The sequence below is a fragment of the Lissotriton vulgaris genome, chromosome 7, assembly GCF_964263255.1.
Source record: "Lissotriton vulgaris chromosome 7, aLisVul1.2, whole genome shotgun sequence".
NCBI lineage: Eukaryota > Metazoa > Chordata > Amphibia > Caudata > Salamandridae > Lissotriton > Lissotriton vulgaris.
In genome coordinates, this window is record NC_141695.1 from 1716807647 (window position 1) to 1716831385 (window position 23739).

Here is a 23739-nt window from a genome sequence, read left to right on the forward strand (position 1 = left end):
AACCATGAGCGTGGCCCAAAACGAAACTGGCTGGTTTTCGGACATCCATGATTATAAAAGAATCAGCAAATTATCACAATTTGGGGCAATTCATATCTCCGAGTAGTAGTCCTCCGAAGTAAGATCCAAGCTCATCCCAGTCCTTTCTTAACGAACACCACGATGTACGTCGATGCAGTGGGCACAAAACAAGGTAATGAGAAAAGGCCGTGGAAAAGTCGCTGGACAATCAATGGGAGCAACCCAGGAGATCTCCTCTGCCGATGGCAAAGCAGGAGCTGTTTACGACAGTCGCGCATTCCAGTGTCAATGATCACCAGCAGTTCCACTCACTTACGCATCGGATCGTCACTACACCCACCAGAAAGCAGGGAACAGTCAACGACCACCTCGGGCCCATCCGCGTCCCCAAGGGACGACCCAAGAGCAATGGCGGCCATCACCTCGTCCTGTACACAAAAATCTTGGGCCAAGGCCAGCTGCCAAATCTTCAGCGCCTGCAGGACGTCACCAATCGTGGGTTCGCGCTCACCAGAACAGGCCCAAGCGGAACACAAAGGCAAGGAATCGACATCCCGGGGCGTTCCGCAGGACATGGCATCAGCCGCCATTTTGCAACTGTTGCGTCTTTTCTCCGAAACCAACTCAAGGGGTGGGCTCACCCGCAGGGCCCCCGCGGGATCCCCCTCAGGCGCACAAACAACACCCATGGTGCTGAAATAACGACCACCAAAAGAGGGGGACCCGCCGGCGCCACCGCTCCGCTGGAAACACTCTCCGCCACCGAGCGATGGAGTCCGGAATGGCCGGACGGCAACAAAGGGGGGAAGCCACCAACACGGCGTCCCCCACACACAGCTTGCCGCACACCACCTCTGGAACAGCGGACGGTATTCCCAGGCGCGTTCATGTGCCTCCGGGCTCTTCGCACATCGGCATCTTCCGGCCGGCCCCAAACCTCCACCCGAGGCCGCCGCCGACACCGTCTCGCCGGCCACTCGCAGAAGGCGAGGCCCCGGTCTCCACCCCGAAGAGGCCGCACTTTCCGGTAGGTCGCCGCCGCGGACCCACTGAGCGCCGGATCCACCAGGACGGATGGTGAGTGACTGCAGAGCTTCGCCAATAAATTGTTATTCTTTCTGGGCAGGATGAGTGCCAGGATAGTCGAATTTGGGCAGGGAGGCCGGCAGAGCCGAGCTACCGTGCGGCCATCACGATGTCGAGCTTGGCTCCTCCCTCCCATTCAGTTCTTTTTTGATACTGTTTTCCAACTTTTGCAAATCCATTAGGATACTCTTTAACATACGCAGGGCCCAGAGGAAACACTGGCGAGTGTAGATCAAGAGACGGCACTGGTGAGAGATCAAAGCAAGCTGCCTTAGAAGGAGCTACGGCTTGATCCCTAGAACAAAATAGCCACAGCCAATCAAAGACTACAACAAGAAGCACAGCTCTTGAGCCATCTGTTGTTAGAGCTCAGGGATATGTCTCTTGGGTTAAACATTGGAGCAGAAAGCATTCCACTCCACCAAACTAGACCATTTGCAGACCAAGAAAGTGCTAGGCGCTTACAGTGCATTGGTTTGCAGGACCTGTCGCTGTGGCCTTAAACCAGAGGGGGGTTGCGCAAAGGCCTCCTACTGCAGATTTTGGGCCTTGTTTTAACACGTGAACAACTTTGACCATTGAGTACTATGGGTTATCAATTCTACGAAATGTCCTGAATAAGAAAAAGATTCACACCAACAATCCATTGAAGAGTACATTGCTGCCATGACCCAAAAATATATCAAGATCAAGCCACAATCACACCCTAATGGAGAGGTAAAATGCTTCCGAAAGACACTCAACAAGGTTATGCAACTAGCGGAGGACTACAATGTCTTCATCGAAAGAGTGATTTATGCATTTTTGACGACATTTTAAAATGCCCTTTCGTACACAACCAGGTGCTTCTGTAATGCTGTGTTCATAGGTCAGAGACTAGCTTACGCCATACTGACAACTGGCTTACAAAGCCCTCACCATTTAAACCCCAGAATGATAAACTCCCAACAAATTGAGAGCAATAGGAAGATGATTAAAAAAAAACGAAGATACCATGATTGAAGCTGGGAGAAACAAAGAAGTCTCAAAGGATGCATTCTTCGAAGTAGCGAAGAACACATTCATATGGGAATCCCTCCATTGCTAGTCAAGCCCACCTGAGTGATGGCGGCTTTGAATTTTCAGTGCAATTTTCTCACTTGACACGAGGGTCAGCATCTCCTTTGGTGAACTGAGGCTCTTTCATCCCCAAACATCTTGGTCCCAACCCAGTTCAACCTTTGTTAAAACTATTTTTACGTTCTAGTGGAACAGAAAGGTAGTCTTTTTTTCTGTTTCTTGAGGGAGGGATACAATATTCAGAGGAAGGGAAGAGTTAGCTTCCCTGTGTTACCACCCATCCCTGAGCACCCCTACTCACCTGAGCTTTATGGTTCAAGGTAAGTATGTTGGTGTTGCCATTGGCTGACGAGCAGGCAGATAGAATCCACTACCAATGAGTCGGTGTAATTGATTTTCACATCAGACTGCCAGTGGCCAGGTTCACTGATCCATCAACATCAAGGTCTGGCCTGTACCCTTAAACTTCTGTTAGGTACCTACATGGGGACACAGAATCTTTTGCATAATTAATTTTATTTGTTACTGTGACAGTGGCCACAAGGGATTTACATAAGGACTCTAAGTTTGGAGTCAAGGGAGTGGGTTTCACATGCAAGTTGTGGATGGAATGCTTGAACTAATCCCAACCACTGGTAACTAGTCTGGGCTGCATCCTAATTCATCATTATTTTGCACATCATGCCACCTCAGTTTGAACCCAACCATATACAAATCAGTCTTGACCCTGCTCCAATAAGAATAGTCCAAGAACCCCCAGGGCAAGTCATCCCTGAACAGGAACAACAGTTCGGGCTGGACTGTTCCCATTAGAGAAGGATCACGGCTGATCATGTGTGGCTGGATCTAATCTGAGATGGCATTGTGGGCAAAAAAGTGATAGACTGGAATGTGGCCCGAGTAATTACCAGTGACTGAGATAGGTTAAAGCATCTCACCCATCACTTCTTTTTGTATACTTCACATGCAAGTATGCAAGCAAAGAGAGAGACCACTATGGAAAAAAAGAGTGAAGATGGGAAAAACTGGCAATAAGGAGGTAATGGAGATAAAATTGATGCCTCACAGTTCAATTTCAATTTCAAAAAGCTTTATTCGAATTGTAAAAACAAGTTCATAAAAGCATACAGATAAAAAGTCACAGTTAAAATGTTACAGTTTCAAAGTTAATTAAAATGCCGTATTGTCATTTCATCATTAAGGTACAAGAATTAAGTTTCAGAAGAAGTTTCATGATTTGTTATCATGACCATATAAAATGATTTAGATTGAGCCAATAAAAGCCCATAGAATAAAACATATTCGGGCACCATTTTAGGCTTGCATCGTGTTTCTGTACCTGATAACAGCTCTCAGTAGGGAGGATACAACAAAGATGGTACGTTCATTATCTAGCAATCTTAGTTTGTCGTAAGCCCCTCTACATGCCTCACAGTTAAAGATACTCATCCTCATCTTCCTACAAAAAAAGAAAACCTAAAAACGTACATTTCCGTTGGTCAAAAATGCTGGACGACATAAATGAGATTTGTCATTTAAGAATCAGGATACTATGATTGAACAAATTGCACTAATGCTCTTAACATACATACTAGCTGTAGGTAATTATTGGTGGAGTGTGACTCATTTTGGCCAGGCTACTGTGGGAAGACCTATGATAATTATCAGGACTGGAGATTTCCAGGATCAACCAAGCTTGGAATTGTCAAAATCATGTGATCCGTGTTGATTGTGAAGGTAAATTTAGCCTATTTTTGCCCACCTTTTCTTCTGGTGCTGTCTACTTTCATTCTGTCTTGCTTGTGTGACAAGCTTTCAAATTTCCACACCTCAAAAGGGTCGAGTCCAAATAATACAAGTGTATCAGCATCATGATCACAAGAAATCTATCACAACAAAATCAAATAACAGAGGGGCATATTATCAAGGGGGTTTATCTCTGCTTTTTTGGCTTTAAAAGCCAAGAAAGCGGAGATAAAATTATCTCCCTATTACCAAGCTGTCGCTAACACCAGTTAGTGACAGCTAATAGGAGAAAGCGACCATCTTGGGCCCCACTTTGCATGTCAGTGATATTTATCACTAATGACATGCAAAGTGGGCGTGCCAAGATGTTAGCGACTGGAAACAGTCCCTAACATCGCTATCTCCTATTACCAACTTTTGGAGATATTCGCGCTAAGCGCGAATATCTCCAAAAGCTAACACCTGCCCTGAGTAGTTCTTAGCAATGTTATCCAATGGGAGGTGGATAACATGGCTAAGAGCATTTGCTCGATAATGCATGAATATCGCTGACTTTTCAGCGATATTCATGCATTGCGGCCGTTTTTTATCGCATTTGCGATAAACCTTGCTAATAGCAAGGTTTATCTGCGATAAAAATCGCCGATGTGCGGCGATAAGTTTTGTCTCTAAACAGGTTAGAGACAAAAATTATCGCTAGTTGTTGGTAATATGCCCCAAAGTTCCCTAGGACCGGCCTTTTCAATCATGTTTCGGCACTCATAAAACCACCCTGTTTGAGCGTCTCAGCCCTCAGCAAGTCTCAGGCATTTAGTAATAGTTTTGTAATGCATTTTATTTTGGTGTGCTGGTGTAATTTCTCCTGGTCGTACGTAGCCCATTGAATCATTTGCCTGTGAATTACAGCACCAGATTCAAAGACGTTCCTCAGGCTGGGACACAAGCAACGTCAGCTCAGAAGCGTCCAAAGGCTATACTTTTTTCCCCCATCTACGGAGGACTAGATACATAGACAATCCCTTGCAGGGTACGAAGGCCAGGAGATGCGGCACTCTAAGTTTATAGGCCTGACTCTGGATGTCTGTGTCTGGAGGTCTTGAAGTTTGACTCTGGAGACATGGAAGTCAAATGCTGGAGGTCTAGGTCTGGAGGCCTGAATTCTAGATACCTGGAGAAGGTTGTACGGAAGTTGGAGATAACCATGTCTGAGTCTTGTGTTCTGAGGCCAAAAGTCTGGGTCTCAAAAGTCAAACTCTGGGGGTCCGATTCACAGAACTAACTTAAGAGAAAATCCTAAACTTACTACTTTTGGTATTCACAGAACTTAGGATTTTGTCTTAAGTTTGAATCGGGCCCTGGAAGTCGTAACGTTCTCAATATGGGGATTGAGTTTAAGGGGCTGACTCTAGAGTTGTGAATCTGAAGATCTGGACCGAGGGGTTTGAAAGCCATTGCCGGGATTTCTGAATCTCTTAGTGGTTACAGAGTGCTGAGCTCTTTGGTGCTACAACGTCAGTGCCAATCTCCCAGATCTTACCTCTGTCACTCCTTGAGGAGCTCCGCTGAACTAGAAGCCTCTTCCCTTGTTTCACATACTCTTTGTGGGGTTAAGGCCAAACATCTGTTGCGATTTCGTGCCAGATATAACCCTCCCTGCTGTGAATCTAGGAGAGCTACAGGCTGTCCTCCTCCTGAGCCATCACAGCTCTCACTGATACCACCATTGCCTGCCCTTTATTGTAGAGTGCACTTTCAGGCGGTTTCACTATTCCATATCAAGCGGAACATCTCTCTTTCATGATTCCAGGCAGCTTCCTTGACCTTCCACAAACATGCTAAATGTTCTCATATATGTAAGGCACCATATGGATCATGTTCAACCCTCTTATAATCATTACCAACTCAAGAGCAGATGTACATTTTGGCTTCTCAGCTGTTTGCATTGTTGGCTATTGCAGAGGGCCCTGCTTTAAGTACACAGAAAGGTTATTTACTCCTAACTTAAAGACATGCATTGCTTCGTAGACACTGCCAGGTCCCTAGCCTGGCCCCAAGCTCAGCTAGACCCCTGAGCTATGCTTCCAGATGGTTTCCCACTTTTGTAACTTTGTGATGCAAGTGTTGCTTCAGGATGTGAATCACTGTGGGCCTGAATCACAAAAGTAAACGTAGACCTGAAGTCTAAATTTAGGCCTGAAGTCTAAGCGTAGACCCTTAGGTCTAAATTTAGACCTAAAGTCGAAGTTTATACCTATAGTCTAAGTTTAGACTCAATTTCTAAGTTTAGACCTGAAGTCTAACTTTAGACTTCAGGGCTAAAGTTAGACCTCAGATCTAAAGTTAGACTTTAGGTTTAAAATTAGACTTTAGGTTTAAAATGAGACTTCAGGTCTAAAGTAGACTTCAAGCCTAAAGGTATATTTTTGGTCTAAACTTAAAGACTTCAGTTTATCTTTGTGAATCGGGCAGCGAGTCTTCCCTGTCCACCTCTTTTTCCTAACATTGCTATGCATCAGTTTGTTCCACCAGCAGGTCTCATGTGGTACTAACAGAAGAGATACTCAAGGCTGATGGAACAGTTACTGCGAGCAAGCAACTGTTTACCACACATTCTGATCCTCCATTGCTTTGTTCATAGGGTAACGCCCTCAAGAAGAGAAGATTCTATGGGATGAAGTTGTACGCCGGGATGGGGCCAGACTATTGGTGCAGCCAGCTGCAAGTTCATGGTTGCATTGGGCCCCACGTCAACAAGTGGTTGAAAAAGGAGTACTCCTACTTCCAGGAAGGGGACTACCCAGACAAGGTTAGTGTTGCTTACTGCCATTCAAGGTATACCTACACCTTACCCTTTCTGGACCCTTTCTATCTTTCTCCTAATTTTCTACTTAGAATTCTGAATCTTTTCTTTGGTTGTTTATGTCCACAGGTCTGCGACTCCGAGCGCTATCAACACCCAAGCTACTGCTCGTTTAAGACCCACCAGTGCCATCAGCGCAAATTCCATGACACCAAGGTGAGAGAGGGTGCGGGTGGCGACCGACGGGTTTATGGGAGACAGAGGCCAGGTGTAGTAGATAGACAAGCTTTGTAGAAGATAGAAACCTGGGGTGGAGCACAGGATCCCGGGTGGGGTCCAGAGACCTTGTGCCTGGTGGAGGGACTATATATGGGGATAGATGCCCTGCTCAAAGAGATGGAGCCCCAGGCATACACCAGTGCCTAGATGATGCAAAGCTTTTGCCTGGAGCTAGAGAGCTTAAGTTTGGGTAGAGACCCTGCTGGAAGTACGCATACTCTACACTGTTTTCCTATTATCCGCTTCCATCTTTTCCCTTCCTTTTCTTCTCGTCTCTTTCTTGCTCTGGCTCGAAGTCAGATGGCAAAGTTTTAGTCTCCAAAAATGAATGACAGTGCCTACAACCTGCAATCACTGGCAGAAATTAAGGGTGTACTTGTCCCATTGAAGGATTCAATGTGTGCCTAATGGTGATTAGGATGGTGTCTGTTCCCACTATGAGAGGCAGACAAACTCATTGTCACATCAGACGGAAAGAGTGTCACAGAGTGAGAATCGTCTGGAAGATGTTGGCCGGACATGGTAGGCGTTGGCGGGGTGAACCCATGAAGGAGATTCCAAAAATCAGAATGGGGAGAAAGAAGCTGTGATTCATTCAGCTTCCATGTATAGTAGTATTTAAACAAAAGGGGAGTGAACCACATGTCTTAGAATGCCAGGGTCTATAAGTGTTGTAAAAAGGCCCGGTTGTATGCCGCAGGTAAAAACATTGCATGCCTTTGCCACGCATTTTTTAGCACGCATGTTTTTACAGCGAATATGCATTTACAACACATGGCAATACCACGTATTGCTATTAGATTTCAAACAATGTATTTGTAGGGGGAGACCCCCCACCCATCCCAACTTACCTTAAATGTGTGGTATTGGCATGCGAGGTAAAAATATGCATGCTAAAAAATGCATGGTAAAGGCACAACGAGATAAAACCCTTGTTGTAGAGGCTGTTTCCCCAAAGGAACTTATACACTCTAACTATATAGGTAGTGGTATATCTTGATTCTTCGCTTGACGAAGTTAGGTGAGCATTTTGATCATAGGCTCCTTTTCCACCTGTGTTTCCCGTTCTCCAGGCAGTCAACTTTCCTCCACCAGGACGGAGACCATCTGGTTCTTTAACTGTCGCGATAAATGTGTAAAAATATGTGAAAAAAGTGTAGAGTTAAAAATACCTTGTATCCTGTAAAGAGCATTTTGTTGATCAGGAAGGTAAGGTTAAAAACAGTGCCAGGTGCTGTAGTGGATGTCTAAGTGGTCCATTGCACCTATATAGTATTGTTATCAGTGGTCGACATATTTCAGTCCTTAGGACCGCATGATCGGCGGACTTTCATCAGGACAGAAGAAGGAGTGGTGTGGAATTAGGCCGCTGTATAGTAGGCAACTTTAAATCACTCACCTATGTTCCTCACTAAGTTCATAGTCTTGATTTGTATTGTTATAGGGTACTACCTTCAACTTGGGTAAACAAAGGGGGAAAAGCGGAGAGTCAGCACATTGAAGGAGTGTGTAGTGTCTTTAAAGTAAGGGGGTGCCATTCCTAAGAGTCAGATTAGCATTTTAATCAACGCTAACTAAAGGGCAGACACCACATACATGTCCAGCAAGACTATATACTTACATCAATGTTGTCCAACAAATGAAACATTAGGGTTATTCTAGCTCAGACAGTTACCTGAGAGGGGCTGTTTGTCAATTCCACCTGTCGGACATGTGACAGTGCATCAGGACATGTGGTCCTTTCCAAAAGTGTCTACTGCCATTCAAAATGTATTAAGATGACACCCTATGTCACACCAGTTGTGGACACTTACAGTGGTTTGACATATGCAGAGGTGTGTGAGGAAGGACACTCACACTCAATGGTTTCCCTTATTAAGAACTGGGTACTGAAATACGTTACAATCATGGCTGAGAGGTTCTAGTGCTTACTTTGTGCCGGTGTTTGCATATGGTGGCCACAGGCACTCAATTGTGAGGACCGGGGCTTATTTTTCTTCATCAGTGTTGAGCCCAGGGCTAAAGACAAAAAGGAAGAAAGGAAATGAGGAGGAGAACAGTAAGAAAAGGGTGGCAATGAGAGAAATTAAGGATAAAAAGGACGCGGAAGATTGAGATAAAGTGGCAGGAAGATAAGTAAGGCAGAAGGAAGAGGCACAACGGGGATTCAAGCTGGGCCGCCATGGTATCTGGCAATCCTGGCATTCTGCAGCGCCAGCACTAGTCTCATAAGAAAACCTTTAGACCCCTGAACTACTACTGCTACTCCTAATATTACTGCTACTAGTAGTATACTACTGCTGCTACTACTACTGCTAATGCTTCTACTACTGCTGCTACTACTTCTACTGCTTCTACTACTTTTACAACTACTACTACTACTATTGCTAACTATTACTACTCTTTCTCCTCCTGCTCTTCTTCTCTCACCTTCTCTTCCTCGCCTTTTTCCTCGCCTTTTTCCCTCGTTTTCCTCCCCCTTCCGCCTCCTTTTACTTCCCTCCTACTCCTCCACCTTCTCTCCTCTTCCTTCCCCTTTCTCTCTGCCTTCCTCTTCCCTCCTCTTCTCCCTACCTTCCTCTTTCCTCGTCTTCTGTTTCTCCTCTGCCCCCACGGTCATAAGGCCAGTGAAGAGCCCCCTGGGCCAGCCATGGTAATGCGTAGGACAGGCAAAGTACTTGACCTCCAGCTCCCCACCTTAGAGGTTAAGACCAATGTCTTAACGGAAGTCCTCCAGCTGGGCCAAACATCTTCTGAGCTCCTTTTATTTTATGAGGCACTGACGGATACCTTTTTTGGGGGTTGGGGCAAATCTCATTCTGTATCCCTGAACCCAATCAGACATTCTGTACATCTTGCCTTTCACTGGCAGACTGTTTCCTGTGCCTGTGTCATGCACACAGACGGGTGTCAACCCTGACATGAGCAAGAAGCTAGAAAACCATCCCAACACCTCTCTATGCCCTCTGTGCTGCTCAGGCATTAACCTAGGGGCTACATGAACCCTTTCCACAGTGACATCCCTTATGTCACTGTGCAGGTCAGGAAAAGGCTCACTGTCTCCTCACCTTCCTCTGCCTTAGCCATGATATTCAGTGTGTAATCTCTCCGAAACACATGGAACACCGTCACGGTTCCTTTGTGCTACCTGTGTCCACCAAATAGTTAAACTCAGAAACCTTCTGAGCTATCTTGCATGGCTTACACCATTTGTCCTCCAAAGCCCCGGGACAAGTAGGTTTTAGCACCAACACCTTCTGACATTCCAAATACCCAGTCAGTCTAAGTTTCGGGTTGTACCACTCATTCATCTGCACATGGCTAGCCTGAAGGTTTTACTTTGACTGACTCATATATTACGCCATTAACTTTTTGAGTCCAATTACATAGTCCACCACATCCTTCTGTACAGACTCTGAGGTTTCTTCCCACCTTTCTCTGACTATGGTGAGTGAACCCCACACCAGGTTTCAATACAGAAGTTCAAATTGCCTGAAGCCTACCACCTTCTGCGGAATCTCTCAGTAAGCAGACAGGAGAAGATCCCACTTCCTCCTGAGGTTCTCTGGCAGCGTTCCAATTATATTCTTCAGTGTTTTGTTGAACGGCTCCACCAAACCATTGATTTGTGGGTGGTATGCTATGGAAAAATGGTATGTCACCCCAGCTTGCTCCCATATCTCTCTTATGCAAGAGGAGATAAAATTGGTTCCCTTGTCAGAAATAACCATTTTTCAGAAATCCAACCCTAGAAAAAATCCCCACCTACCACCCATGCAGTCATGCTCCTCAGAGGTACAGCCTCAGGCTACCAGGTGGCCTGATCCACCTCAACCAATATATACTTCTCGCCTGACTGTGAGGGGGGATGAAATTGACCAACTATGTTGAGTTCCAACTGCTCAAATGGAACACATAAACTGGTAGAGGCACTAATGGTGCCTTTGTCTTCCCTCCTGACTTACCACTCATCTGGCACGCTGAGTAGGTTCCACAGAACATCTCTATGTTTCTGTGCATCCCTAGCCATTAGAACAGTGGGTGCAAGCTATCCCAGGTTTTTCTAATGCCCAAGTATCCTGCCAAGGGCACTTTGTGGGCCATTGGCAGGAAATTCCTGTGCACTAATGAAACCACTAACCCCCTGATTCATCCTGGCTCAGAATTCAGGACCTCATGATAAAGTAGGCCATCCTCCCACTCAACATAGTGTTTCCCAACCACTCCTTTGCTGACCTGTTCCTGAGCATCCTTACAATGCCCCACAAGCGTGGGCACTCTTCCTATGCCTAGCATATCATTCCAACAGCTAACAAATGATGCAGCGCTGGGAGGGAGCCAGCCCTCTTCAGGTGCCTCATCCTCCTTCTCCCTCTGGAGCAGAAATGATGTCCTCCATTGCTACTACCTGACCGGAGTCTGCAGTTTCCTATAAACTACCTTGTCCTGGTCCCTGCAAATCAGGAATTAGCACAGTTTCAACCTGAGACTGACATGCAGCCTATGCTCTAAGCCATAAAAGGCTCCTGATCCTGGCACCAATCCAGAGTCAATCTAATAATTGTTCAATAGACATCCAGCACCTTGCTTTATCTTTACCCAGACAACAATCATGGCTGCCTTGCCATTGAGCTCAATGTCAACCCTGGCAAGCAGATACTCCATGCCCTTTCCATTGGCTACCAAACTTGATTCTTTGGTTCCAGGGAGTATCTCTTCAGGCTTAAGGTACTTCCTCTTGACCACAGTGCAGAGAAGGCAATGCCCTCCCATTTATGCTAACTTCCTGCACAAATTCCATTGAGTTAAGATGAATGTGCTTCAGAGCGTCTGGGTCCGTCTCTCAGATCTCCATAGCTACTAAGCTGAGTGCTACTTGGCCCTCTCAGGTCTCTTCTCTCAAATGTAACATGCTTGCTGTGTGTGTCGGGATGGAAAGCATCCCTTTTTTAAATCGTGTTAGCTGCACACATAATCAATGTACAAAATGTCCGCCTATTGGAGGATTGTCTTCGGATACAATCATAGCAATGTTATAGTGGTAAAATAGCATAAGCGTCTAGGGTCAACAATGAAACAGTTAAAAACATTTACCGAAAATGAAACGATGAGCAGCAACACTTGGCGACTGTTTTTGGAACCTCTGATGTTGGATAACCCGGGGATGGAAAGCATCTCTGAACAGCCAAGGTAGCTCCATGCAGATACTAGCTAGGCTAGTCCTGATGAAGGCCAATACCAGGAGCAGTGCTTTCTGAGCTACCTTCTCCTGACTGTCACTAGACAGGGCACTTGTATTCTCCTAGATAGAGAAGTACATCAAATTAACCCCTTGGCTGCTGCCATCGGCCAGCGGTCCTCGCATGCACTACCCTTGGTAGTGCTGCGAACGCCCATTGGCCGACACTGCCCCACCCGTTTTTCAGACATTCAGCACTGGAGCTGAACGTTCGACGCAGCCAAGGTGTTAACTAAAAGCTTGTGGGTGACTATGATCAAAAAAAGGAGTCGCCTTGGGATCCGTCCCTGAACTGCGAAACACAAGGCGCATTTATCTTACTTCAAATGTGTGACTCTACCAACTGTGTGCAATACCCTGCCGGAGGAAGGTCCAGTGGTAACACACAGTGGTAAAACCAATATGGCTGGCCATGGCAAGTCTACAATGTTCTCTTTTTATCTATAGTTTTACAAACATATGAAAAGCGTTGAAAAGAAATAAACAAAACCGCTACCCCTAAAGTTGGTGTGATAATGTTTGGAAAAAATAAGTACAATTGACCCACTGAAAAAAAATATATTTTTTAAAAGGAAACAACTTCTTAGTAGGCAGATGTGCAAGTGCGCCATGGCTGACGGGAGCTGTCTCAAGGACCCATGATGTGGTGGGTGCAAGCATAATGTGAATGACAGTCGAACTGGCCAATAAATGAAGAGGGCATACTGAAAGTGTGCGGGGGGTTTATTATGTATTTCCTTTTTGGAAAACTTGTGGCTAGAAAGCAGCTAAAGTCTAAATAGTTTCTAGGCCAGGCCAAAAAAGGAGATAACTGTGGAAAAATGAACTGTGACGTAACATGGCACATGAATATTTGGAACAGGTTACAGTCATAAAGTGTGATCAACTGACCTCAACCTGTATTTGTTCAAAGGCGAGTTGAAACCAGCTCCTGACCTGATGTACCATTGCATTACTTAGCAGATCACTTTCCTACACCACCACCTCCTCGTCCATTCATATTCCTCAATTTAAAATACCAGCTGATCAAAAATTCCCACTTAGCCAACATAAAGCGTTCCAGTGTCGACTGGACAAAGAAACACCTAAGCAAATTTCCTCCTTCAATTTGCACCTTTGTATTAAAACAAGAAACCAGTTTTGCGAATGCTACACAGGTTGGCTATAGCATCAAGCCCCAAGTAGAGCCTTGCACACAGGCTGCAAATCTCTCCAGGAACTAATATGGCATGGTGTTCAAGTGGCTACACAATTTCAGATAGGGTATGAAGAAAAGGAATTTCTAGAGCAGACATTGTTTTAAATGAATTGAATGTGGCTTTTTTTGTATAGCACCTATGCCCTGCCTCAGCATCTTCCAGGTTTGAATGGAAACTGTATGGGTGGTATATAAATTCGGATGAGTTTACCTGTGGTATGTCAGGCAGCGCATGCCCATTTCAGGATCAGATGGCAAGGTTGTGGTGTTCAAAAATCAGAGTTCAACTACTGTGAATGTTCTAAACTCAGGGCCAGACCCACAAAGGTTCTATTACAAGTATGTGTAACTTACTCTTGTAGCACATCTAACTCACAACTGAATTCATGCAACATTTGGGAATAGGAAAACAGAGATTTTGGCAAAGTTTTATGTGGAAGATCATTTCCCGGTTGACTTGCATTGAAGTTAAAGCAATTTAATGTGGGTGAATGCTAAAATAAAGCCATTTTTTACTTTAAAAATTGGGCATTATCACCTGCCTCTAAATAAGCCAGGAGTCGCTAAAAGAAAGTAGCAGGCAATTTTTTGTGAGTAGGGCCCTCGGAGTTTAACAAAATCTTTTCTTGCAAATGGCAAGGATGTATAGATGTCCTTGGCATTCGAAAGAGGGGAAACCCTGTTGAGCATGAAGTAGGAAGTTACTATGTAGGACACAGGTCGAATTGGAGAAGTTTCTGTGAAATGTGCTTTGGAAGGTACACCTTAGATATTGCCTGATTGAAGACCTGCTCGAAACGAATAGTTTCTTACCTGTCGGTTTAGTTTTGCAGCTTGAAGAATTTCTGGATTTACTATGCTGTGCATTATTCCGCCATCTAGTGGTTAGGTCCGGAATTGTAGTATTTCTTCTCTTTTTTTAGGTTTCGCTGGGGGGCGGAGCCGTTAGGCTCCTCCTCCAGAGAAATCTGTAGTTTCTAGTATGGGTGACTTGAACACGCCTCTCTGCTTCATTGGCTAGCTCCATAAATGGAGGCTAGCCATTGGAACAGAGAGGCGTCCGTCAATGCCGGACCAGACACGGGGGCGTTCCCGAGATTCTTTGGCTTTTGCCGACGTCACGCGACGCCGGGAACGCCCCCGAGTCTGGTCCGGCCCGGCCGTGATTGCTGCTGTCCTGGGCATGTTTTTCCCCGGCACGTTTCCCTCCTCCCTCCCGCCGTTCGTGTTCTCTCCCGCCCCCCTCCCCCCTCACGCCCCCTGTGTCCTCTCCCGCCCCCTCCCGCCGTCCGTTCCTCTCCCGCCCCCCCCCTGTCCTCGTAGGCCTCCCTCCCGCCGTTCGTGTTCTCTCCCGCCCCCCTCCCCCCTCACGCCCCCTGCCCGGGAGTGAGCCGAAGCTCTGCCTGGGCTCCTGAGCCGCTGGTGGAAGCAGCCGCGGAAGAGCTGGCTTCGTATCTGCTGAGGAGTAACCTTCTGCCCCGGCCGGGCCGGCCGTCGTCAGCTCTCCCCCTCAGCCCGGCGATTGGTCCTCGGCCGCCGGGACTCCCCCGCGTCATTCCTGGGCCGGGCAGAGATTGGCCCGACCTGAGAGGCGTCCCCGCGCGCGCCCGGAGGTATCTGGAGTCCGGCCGTCCCTCAAAGCAAGTCCGGAGAGAAGGAGCAATGCGACCCCCGCAAGGAGCCCCCGCCAGAGTGCCCGGTAAGTCAAATGGGCTAGGGAAGGCTCCGTGTGGCAGGGTGTCCGAGCCCTTCGTGCTCGCATGCCGGCACCCGCCTTCCTGTGCCCCGTTCCAGCCCCCCTACCTGGTAATGAAAGCCTAAGCAGTCCGGTGAGTTTTCAAGTTCTCCTTGTCCCTCCTCCCGCCGTCCCCCCTCCCGCTCTCCCCCCTCCCGCTCTCCGTGTGGTCCTGCCAAAATACACTTTTGTTGTGCTTTCCTTCGTGCTCGCATGCCGGCACCCGCCTTCCTGTGCCCCGTTCCCGCCCCCCTACCTGGTAATGAAAGCCTAAGCAGTCCGGTGAGTTTTCAAGTTCTCCTTGTCCCTCCTCCCGCCGTCCCCCCTCCCGCTCTCCCCCCTCCCGCTCTCCGTGTGGTCCTGCCAAAATACACTTTTGTTGTGCTTTCCTTCGTGCTCGCATGCCGGCACCCGCCTTCCTGTGCCCCGTTCCAGCCCCCCCTACCTGGTAATGAAAGCCTAAGCAGTCCGGTGAGTTTTCAAGTTCTCCTTGTCCCTCCTCCCGCCGTCCCCCCTCCCGCTCTCCCCCCTCCCGCTCTCCGTGTGGTCCTGCCAAAATACACTTTTGTTGTGCTTTCCTTCGTGCTCGCATGCCGGCACCCGCCTTCCTGTGCCCCGTTCCAGCCCCCCTACCTGGTAATGAAAGCCTAAGCAGTCCGGTGAGTTTTCAAGTTCTCCTTGTCCCTCCTCCCGCTCTCCCCCCTCCCGCTCTCCCCCCTCCCGCTCTCCGTGTGGTCCTGCCAAAATACACTTTTGTTGTGCTTTCCTTCGTGCTCGCATGCCGGCACCCGCCTTCCTGTGCCCCGTTCCCGCCCCCCTACCTGGTAATGAAAGCCTAAGCAGTCCGGTGAGTTTTCAAGTTCTCCTTGTCCCTCCTCCCGCCGTCCCCCCTCCCGCTCTCCCCCCTCCCGCTCTCCGTGTGGTCCTGCCTAAATACACTTTTGTTGTGCTTTCCTTCGTGCTCGCATGCTGTTCTTCGGAGAGTTAATACGGACTTATCAATGCTTGGCTTAGCTGATTGTGATTCATTTGGAAATATTTGGCTCAGGGGCGTTTAGGGCAGTGTAATTTATGTGTTATGGTTGAGAGTGCTTTATCGGAGTGTGGTTCAGTTGAGTGTGGATTTGCTGCGTGGGTTAGCTGAGTTTACCTTAGACAGGGTGAAGTTTAGCGGCTGCACATCAGCAGATCGTAGTTTAGTTGATTACCTCTAGCTGGGCGTGCTTCAGCTGCCAGTGGTTCAGCCTGGCACGGACCTGCCGAGGGTTGTAGACTTCTCTAAACGGGCACAAGCTCTGCTAAACTGCTCAGTGTAGCTTACATGGGAGCGCGTTGGTGTATTTTGGAAGGTGTGGCTAACCAGAGTCGACTAGCCGAATGTGCTTTAGACGAGCGGGCCACATAAATGCGGTTCGGCTGGGAGTCGTATGGCAGAGGTTAGTTTAGTTGACGGTGGTTTAACCAGAGGCGCTTGTCAGGGGGTGGGGCGTATTTAACCTGAATGTGGTTTAAAAGAAAGTGGTCCGACTGAGTACTGGAGAGCTGAGAGCGACTTGTTATGACATGGTTTCGCCGACTGTGGGGTTGTGTGTGTGAGTGCTCCAGTTAGTTCTGGGTTAGCTGAGAGGGCTTTGGCTGAGTGGTTCAACTGAGCTGGGTTTATGGGATAGCGGTCTGTTTAGTGTGCCTCGACATGTAGCCTGAAAGTCGTTTAGCTGAGTACAGGTTGGCTAAAATAATTTGTGTGAGTGTGGTTCAGCTGAGCTTGGCTGAGCTGACATTGGCTTATCCGAAACTCGTTTGGTAAGTGCTGTTTCACTAGCAAGGTTTAGCAGCCCTTGGATTACCTGAGAACGGTTTAGATGAGAATGGTTTGGTTGAAGGAGGTTTAGGTTACTATGATTTACCTGAAAGCGGGTTAGATTCGTATGGGTTAGCTAAACGTGATTTGCTTGAGCACAGGTCAACTCAGGGGGCTTGGCTGAGACTATCCAAGGGGGCCTTATGGGCAGTAATTTAGATTGGTGCAGTTTGGATTAGACGAGTGCCTGGTCTGCGGCTGAATTGAAAGTATCTCAAATGAGAGGGGTATGGATGACAGGGGTATGGCTGAGAATGTAGCAGCGATTCAACGGAGATGTTTGTAATTTAATTAAGTGCTGGTTACAGGAGAAGGATAAATGCGATTGTGGTTTAGCTGAGAGTGCTTTACATGAGTGTGACTTGGCCGAGAGTGGCTTCGATGAGTGCGGTTTGGGTTAGATGAGCAGTGGTTCGGAGGAACGGGATTGAGGTGTGACTGAGAGTTGTTTACATGAGTGCTGTTTAGTTAATGGCGAGTAACTAAGGGTGGTTTACATGACAGAGGTATGGCTGAGAGCAGGTTCAATGAGAGTGCTTTAAACGAGATTATTGAGGTTCAGCTGGGAGTGGTTTACAGGAGAGGTGGCTGTGGTTTGACCAAGGGTGGTTTACAAGAGAGGGCTTTAGGTGATTTTTGTTTAGCTGAGAGTTGTTTACATTATTAAAGTTTAGGTATTAGAGTGTGGCTGAGAATGTTTTCATTGAGAGCAATTTAAAGGAGATTGTTATGGTTTAACTGAAGGGGGTTTACAGGAGAGGTGGTTTTGTGGTTTAATTGAGGGTGGTATAGCGGAGAGGGGTTTGGGTGCTTGTGCGGTAGTGTGTTGTGCCAGTCTGTGAGGGGTGTGACTGCTACTCTCGGAGGGCTGTTAGCGCTGCTGGTATTGTGTGGTGCTAGTCTGTGAGGGGTGTAAGTGCTTGTGATAGTGTGACTGCTACTCTCGGAGGGCTGTTAGCGCTGCTGGTAGTGTGTGGTGCTAGCCTGTGAGGGGTGTGAGTGCTTGTGATAGTGTGACTGCTACTCTCGAAGGGTGATTTGCGCTTCTGGTAGTGTGTGGTACTAGTCTGTGAGGGGTGTGAGTGCTTGTGATAGTGTGACTGCTACTCTCGGAGGGTTAGCGCTGCTGGTACTGTGTGGTGCTAGTCTGTGAGGGGTGTGAGTGCTTGTGATAGTGTGACTGCTACTCTCGGAGGGTTATTAGCGCTGCTGGTAGTGTGTGGTGCTAGTCTGTGAGGGGTGTGACTGCTACTCTCGGAGGGTTGTTAGCGCTGCTGGTAGTGTGTGGTGCTTGTCTGTGAGTGCTTGTGATATTGTGACTGCTACTCTGTTAGACTTTTAGTAGAGTAGGGTTGCTGGTCTTTGAGAGGTGGGAAAGTGCTATTGGTAGAGTAGAGAGAGTTCAGAGTAGAGAGAGTGCAGAGTAGAGAGAGTGCAGAGTAGAGAGAGTGCAGAGTAGAGAGAGTGCAGAGTAGAGAGAGTGCAGAGTAGAGAGAGTGCAGAGTGACTAGGGAGTGCTAGGGACTGCAGAGTGACTAGGGAGTGCAGAGTGACTAGGGAGTGCTAGGGAGTGCAGAGTGACTGCAAAGTGACTGCTAGATATTAAGCTAATGGCAATGTAAATGACAATGCCATTTATTTATCTGTTTTCAAAACCAACACATAAATACAAATGTTGTCATTTACAATGCCAATAGCTCTAACTTTTCCAAAGGCGAAACCATTGCATTGTAAATGCTTGTTTTCTTTCTGTTGGTGGGCGTCGATGTACTACCATTTGGTGCCCTTCTGTGACGTCGGAGGCTTCCACCTTTGGTAGCCATCTTCGCATTCTTTTTTGTCTCTTCTCCTTATAGTTCTCTTCCTTAGCAGAGAAGGGTGGGTTCGTTAGTGAACCCTGAAAATTCTTCAAGCTGCAAAACAACTCCGACAGGTAACAAACTATTCATTTTGCAGCGTGAATCTTTTCTGGATTCACTATGCTGTACATTATTGCGCCAACTAGTGGTTGGGTGAAATTGAAATACCAGGATTTCAAGTTAAACATGCAGCAGTACCTGCTGGCCAGCGTCCAAAATAAAGTAAAGCCTGCATGTATGTCAATATGATATGGCACAGACTGTCATACTCTGACCTTTAACATATGGAAGCAGAAGCTCCTGAGTGTGTGTGGAAGAGTAGAGTAGAGTTTTTAGGCCACCTGTAAACATGCTACATCTAACCACCAATCGTTGACTACAGAAGTATAAAGCAAAACATAACTGTTAGAAAAGACCCCACGTGCCCCAGTGTAAGATTTCAGGACTTTGTGTATTATATTTTTTTAAGCAAAGGTAGGGTTCATTTTGTGTGTTGCTACTCTAAATGATGAAGGGGGTGTGAAATAGAAAAGGTGTGACACTCATTCAGAGCAAGTGAGACTTGAGGGTCCTGATTTAAAAAAAAGACAAACTAATTCATACTCGTATGTGTACATACTTTCTGGATGTAGATTTGCAAATTCCTGGAATGCACAAAGGTTTGCCAGGTTACACCTAGAATAGGGTGGCAGTCAGAAAGTGCAAATCCACCTTCTGACTTTTTTCTGTTTTTCTCCAGGAAGAAATATTTCCTTATAAAGAAAATCGTTCCTGTACACCCTCACCAGATTAAGGGGTGTTCCCTTTCCACCTTGAAAAGGGGGACTTGTTAGGAATACATTTATGAGATTTTTTCCAGGGTGGATATCGGTGTGAAGGGGATTTGCAAATAGCCATAAATATATAAGCTGGCAATATGTATTTGTAAGCAAGACTTAAATATGCAAATAGCTCTGTGAAAGGGGTCCAAGGTGTTTTGAACAAGGTCTCACCTCGTTTCAGGCATCCAACCATGAACCTTCTGTATGGTTCGGACCGTGAGGAAATTAGGCAGATCGATTAGTGGACATAAACAAGAAAGTTGGGATAATAACTGGCAACTAAGTAGAGCACGCAATGCTTAATTTGAGCCGGCGTTTTTCAGGGCTCAGCACCAGCACTTAATTGTCAACACGGCGCTTAACTGTCAACACAGCACTTGTGACAGTCTGCCACAAGGTGGTGCTGTCTGGCACTCTTAGAGATATCACAACAACAGTGAATTATTAATTCAATATACGTGCAAAATGACTATTCCCTTCCACCCAGCCACTCTTAAAGCTTTGGGGGCCCGGAATCATTGAAATTGTCACACTTGTAGAATTGTGATGGTTAGGAGTTGTGTTGTTACTGTCGTTGGCACCATTGCAGAGACAATGTGTGGTGCAAGCGGCAGTGGCCTCCTGACAAGAGCCCTGGCAATCATTATTATTATTTTTTTATTTACAAATTAAGCACTGAGAGCTCAGCAGAGAGCACTGGATAGAATGAGGCAGTAACACGGGTTTATCATTAAGAAAGGAAGCAATGAGAAATGAGGTAAGAAATTTGTAGGTAAAATGAAATGAGGTTTCACTGTCGCCCTTTCTCGTGCAGGTGTACCGTGTTGGATGCATGAAGGACAGAAAATACAGAATGATTGACGAAGGCTATGAAGAAGTTCAGGATTTTCATCGACACATAAGTTTGAAAGCTCTGCCGAGGGATAGAGCAAACAATGATGCAGAAATATTTTAAAAAGAGTAATTCTAAAAAGAATGGAGGAAGGAGGGAAAGAATAGATATGAAAAAAAGTAAACATGAAGACAAAAAATATTTTATTTATACTAGAGGCAAAATAACGAATTCAAGTAGAGAAGGAAAAATAGGGAGAAAGGATGTAAGAACGAGAAAGGGAAAGAGGAGAAAAAAATATGATAGAGGAAGAATCATTAAGGTCAAAAACAAAGGGAGAAATTAAAAAGTAGGCGTAATAGAAAAAAGAAGAAAAAGTAAAAGTGAGGAGCAATGCACAATCAATCAATGAAAGGAATGGAGACAGTGGCGTCACAAGGGTTGGTGTCACCCGGTGCAGGTAACTCATGGTGTCACCCCCTCACAACTTACCCGATGGACCAACTCACCCTCTGCCTGCACCATCTCCCCTTTGCCTGCACCATCTCTCCCTCTGTCCGCACCATCTCCCCTCCGCCTACACCATTTCACCCCCTGCCGGCACCATCTTTCCCTCAGCCTACACCATCTCCCCTCTGCCTGCACCATCTCCCCTCTGCCTGCACCCAGTGGCACACTAGGGTTGGTGTCACCCGGTGCGGGTAACTCATGGTGTCACCCCCTCACAACTTACCGGATGGACCAACTCACCCTCTGCCTGCACCATATCCCCTCTGCCTGCACCATCTCTCCCTCTGTCCGCACCATCTCCCCTTCGCCTGCACCATTTCACCCCCAGCCTGCACCATCTTTCCCTCAGCCTACACCATCTCACCCTCTGCCTGCACCATCTCCCCTCTGCCTGCACCATTTCACCCCCTGCCTCCACCATATTTCCCTCAGCCTACACCATCTCACCCTCTGCCTGTACCATCTCCCCTCTGCCGGCACAATCTCCCCAGTGGTTGCACATCTCTACCTGTGTCCATACCATCTCCCCTCTGCCTGCACCATTTCTCCCTCCGCCTGCACCATCTCTCCCTCTGCCTGAACCATCTCTTCCTCTGCCTGAACCATCTCCCCTCTGCCTGCACCATCTCTCCCTCTGCCTGCACCATCTCCCCTCTGCCTGCACCATCTCTCCCTCTGTCTACACCAATTCTCCCTCTGCCTGCACCATCTCCCCTCCGCCTGCAACATCTCTCCCTCTGTCTGCACCATCTCCCCTCCGCCTGCACCATTTCACCCCCTGCCGGCACCATCATTCCCTCAGCCTACACCATCTCACCCTCTGCCTGCACCATCTCCCCTCCGCCTGCACAATTTAACCCCCTGCCTGCACCATCTTTCCCTCAGCCTACACCATCTCACCCTCTGCCTGCACAATCTCCCCTCTGCCTGCACAATCTCCCCTCTGGTAGCACCATTTCTCCCTGTGTCCACACCATCTCCCCTCCGCCTGCACCATCTCTCCCTCTGCCTGCACCATCTCTCCCTCATTCTGCCCATCTCCCCTCTGCCTGCACCACCTCCCCTCCGCCTGCACCATCTCTCCCTCTGCCTGCACCAATTCTCCCTCTGCCTGCACCATCTCCCCTCCGCCTGCAACATCTCTCCCTCTGTCTGCCCCATCTCCCCGCCGCCTGCACCATTTCACCCCCTGCCTGCACCATCTTTCCCTCGGCCTACACCATCTCACCCTCTGCCTGCACCATCTCCCCTCTGCCTGCACCCAGTGGCGCACTAGAGTTGGTGTCACCCGGTGCGGGTAACGTATGGTGTCACCCCCTCACAACTTACCGGATGGACCATCTCTCCCTCTGCCTGAACCATCTCCCCTCTGCCTGCACCATCTCTCCCTCTGCCTGCACCATCTCCCCTTTGCCTGCACAATATCTCCCTCTGCCTGCACCATCTCTCCCTCTGCCTGCACCATCTCCCCTCCGCCTGCAACATCTCTCCCTCTGTCTGCACCATCTCCCCTCCGCCTGCACCCTTTCACCCCCTGCTGGCACCATCATTCCCTCAGCCTACACCATCTCACCCTCTGCCTGCACCATCTCCCCTCCGCCTGCACCATTTAACCCCCTGCCTGCACCATCTTTCCCTCAGCCTACACCATCTCTCCCTCTGCCTGCACAATCTCCCCTCTGCCTGCACAATCACCCCTCTGGTAGCCCATTTCTCCCTATGTCCACACCATCTCCCCTCCGCCTGCACCATCTCTCCCTCTGCCTGCACCATCTCTCCCTCTGCCTGCACCATCTCTCCCTCTGCCTGCCCCATCTCCCCTCCGCCTGCACCATCTCCCCTCTGCCTGCACCATCTCACCCTCTGCCGGCACCATCTCCCCTCTGCCTGCACCATCTCCCCTCTGCCTGCACCCAGTGGCACACTAGGGTTGGTGTCACCCGGTGCGGGTAACTCATGGTGTCACCCCCTCACAACTTACCGGATGGACCAACTCACCCTCTGCCTGCACCATATCCCCTCTGCCTGCACCATCTCTCCCTCTGTCCGTACCATCTCCCCTTCGCCTGCACCATTTCACCCCCAGCCTGCACCATCTTTCCCTCAGCCTACACCATCTCACCCTCTGCCTGCACCATCTCCCCTCCGCCTGCACCATTTCACCCCCTGCCTACACCATCTTTCCCTCAGCCTACACCATCTCACCCTCTGCCTGCACCATCTCCCCTCTGCCTGCACAATCTCCCCAGTGGTTGCACCATCTCTACCTGTGTCCATACCATCTCCCCTCTGCCTGCACCATTTCTCCCTCCACCTGCACCATCTCTCCCTCTGCCTGCACCATCTCTCCCTCTGCCTGAACCATCTCCCCTCTGCCTGCACCATCTCTCCCTCTGCCTGCACCATCTCCCCTCTGCCTGCACCATTTATCCCTCTGTCTGCACCAATTCTCCCTCTGCCTGCACCATCTCCACTCTGCCTGCAACATCTCTCCCTCTGTCTGCACCATCTCCCCTCCGCCTGCACCATTTCACCCCCTGCCGGCACCATCATTCCCTCAGCCTACATTATCTCACCCTCTGCCTGCACCATCTCCACTCCGCCTGCACCATTTAACCCCCTGCCTGCACCATCTTTCCCTCAGCCTACACCATCTCACCCTCTGCCTGCACAATCTCCCCTCTGCCTGCACA

The 23739-nt window shown here is 48.2% G+C and overlaps 1 protein-coding gene across 1 annotated transcript in view; it reads left to right on the plus strand.

Annotated features, from left to right (window-relative positions):
* Positions 1-20686, plus strand: part of LOC147706394 (uncharacterized) — a 207030-nt gene extending 186344 nt beyond the window's left edge. The window contains exons 8-11 of the mRNA XM_086929609.1: positions 179-193; positions 6551-6718; positions 6842-6928; positions 20519-20686. Of these exons, the coding sequence (XP_086785735.1) occupies positions 179-193; positions 6551-6718; positions 6842-6928; positions 20519-20659 (411 nt within the window). The 3' untranslated portion in view covers positions 20660-20686. The remainder of the gene's footprint in view (positions 1-178; positions 194-6550; positions 6719-6841; positions 6929-20518) is intronic.
* Positions 20687-23739: the final 3053 nt, after the last annotated feature.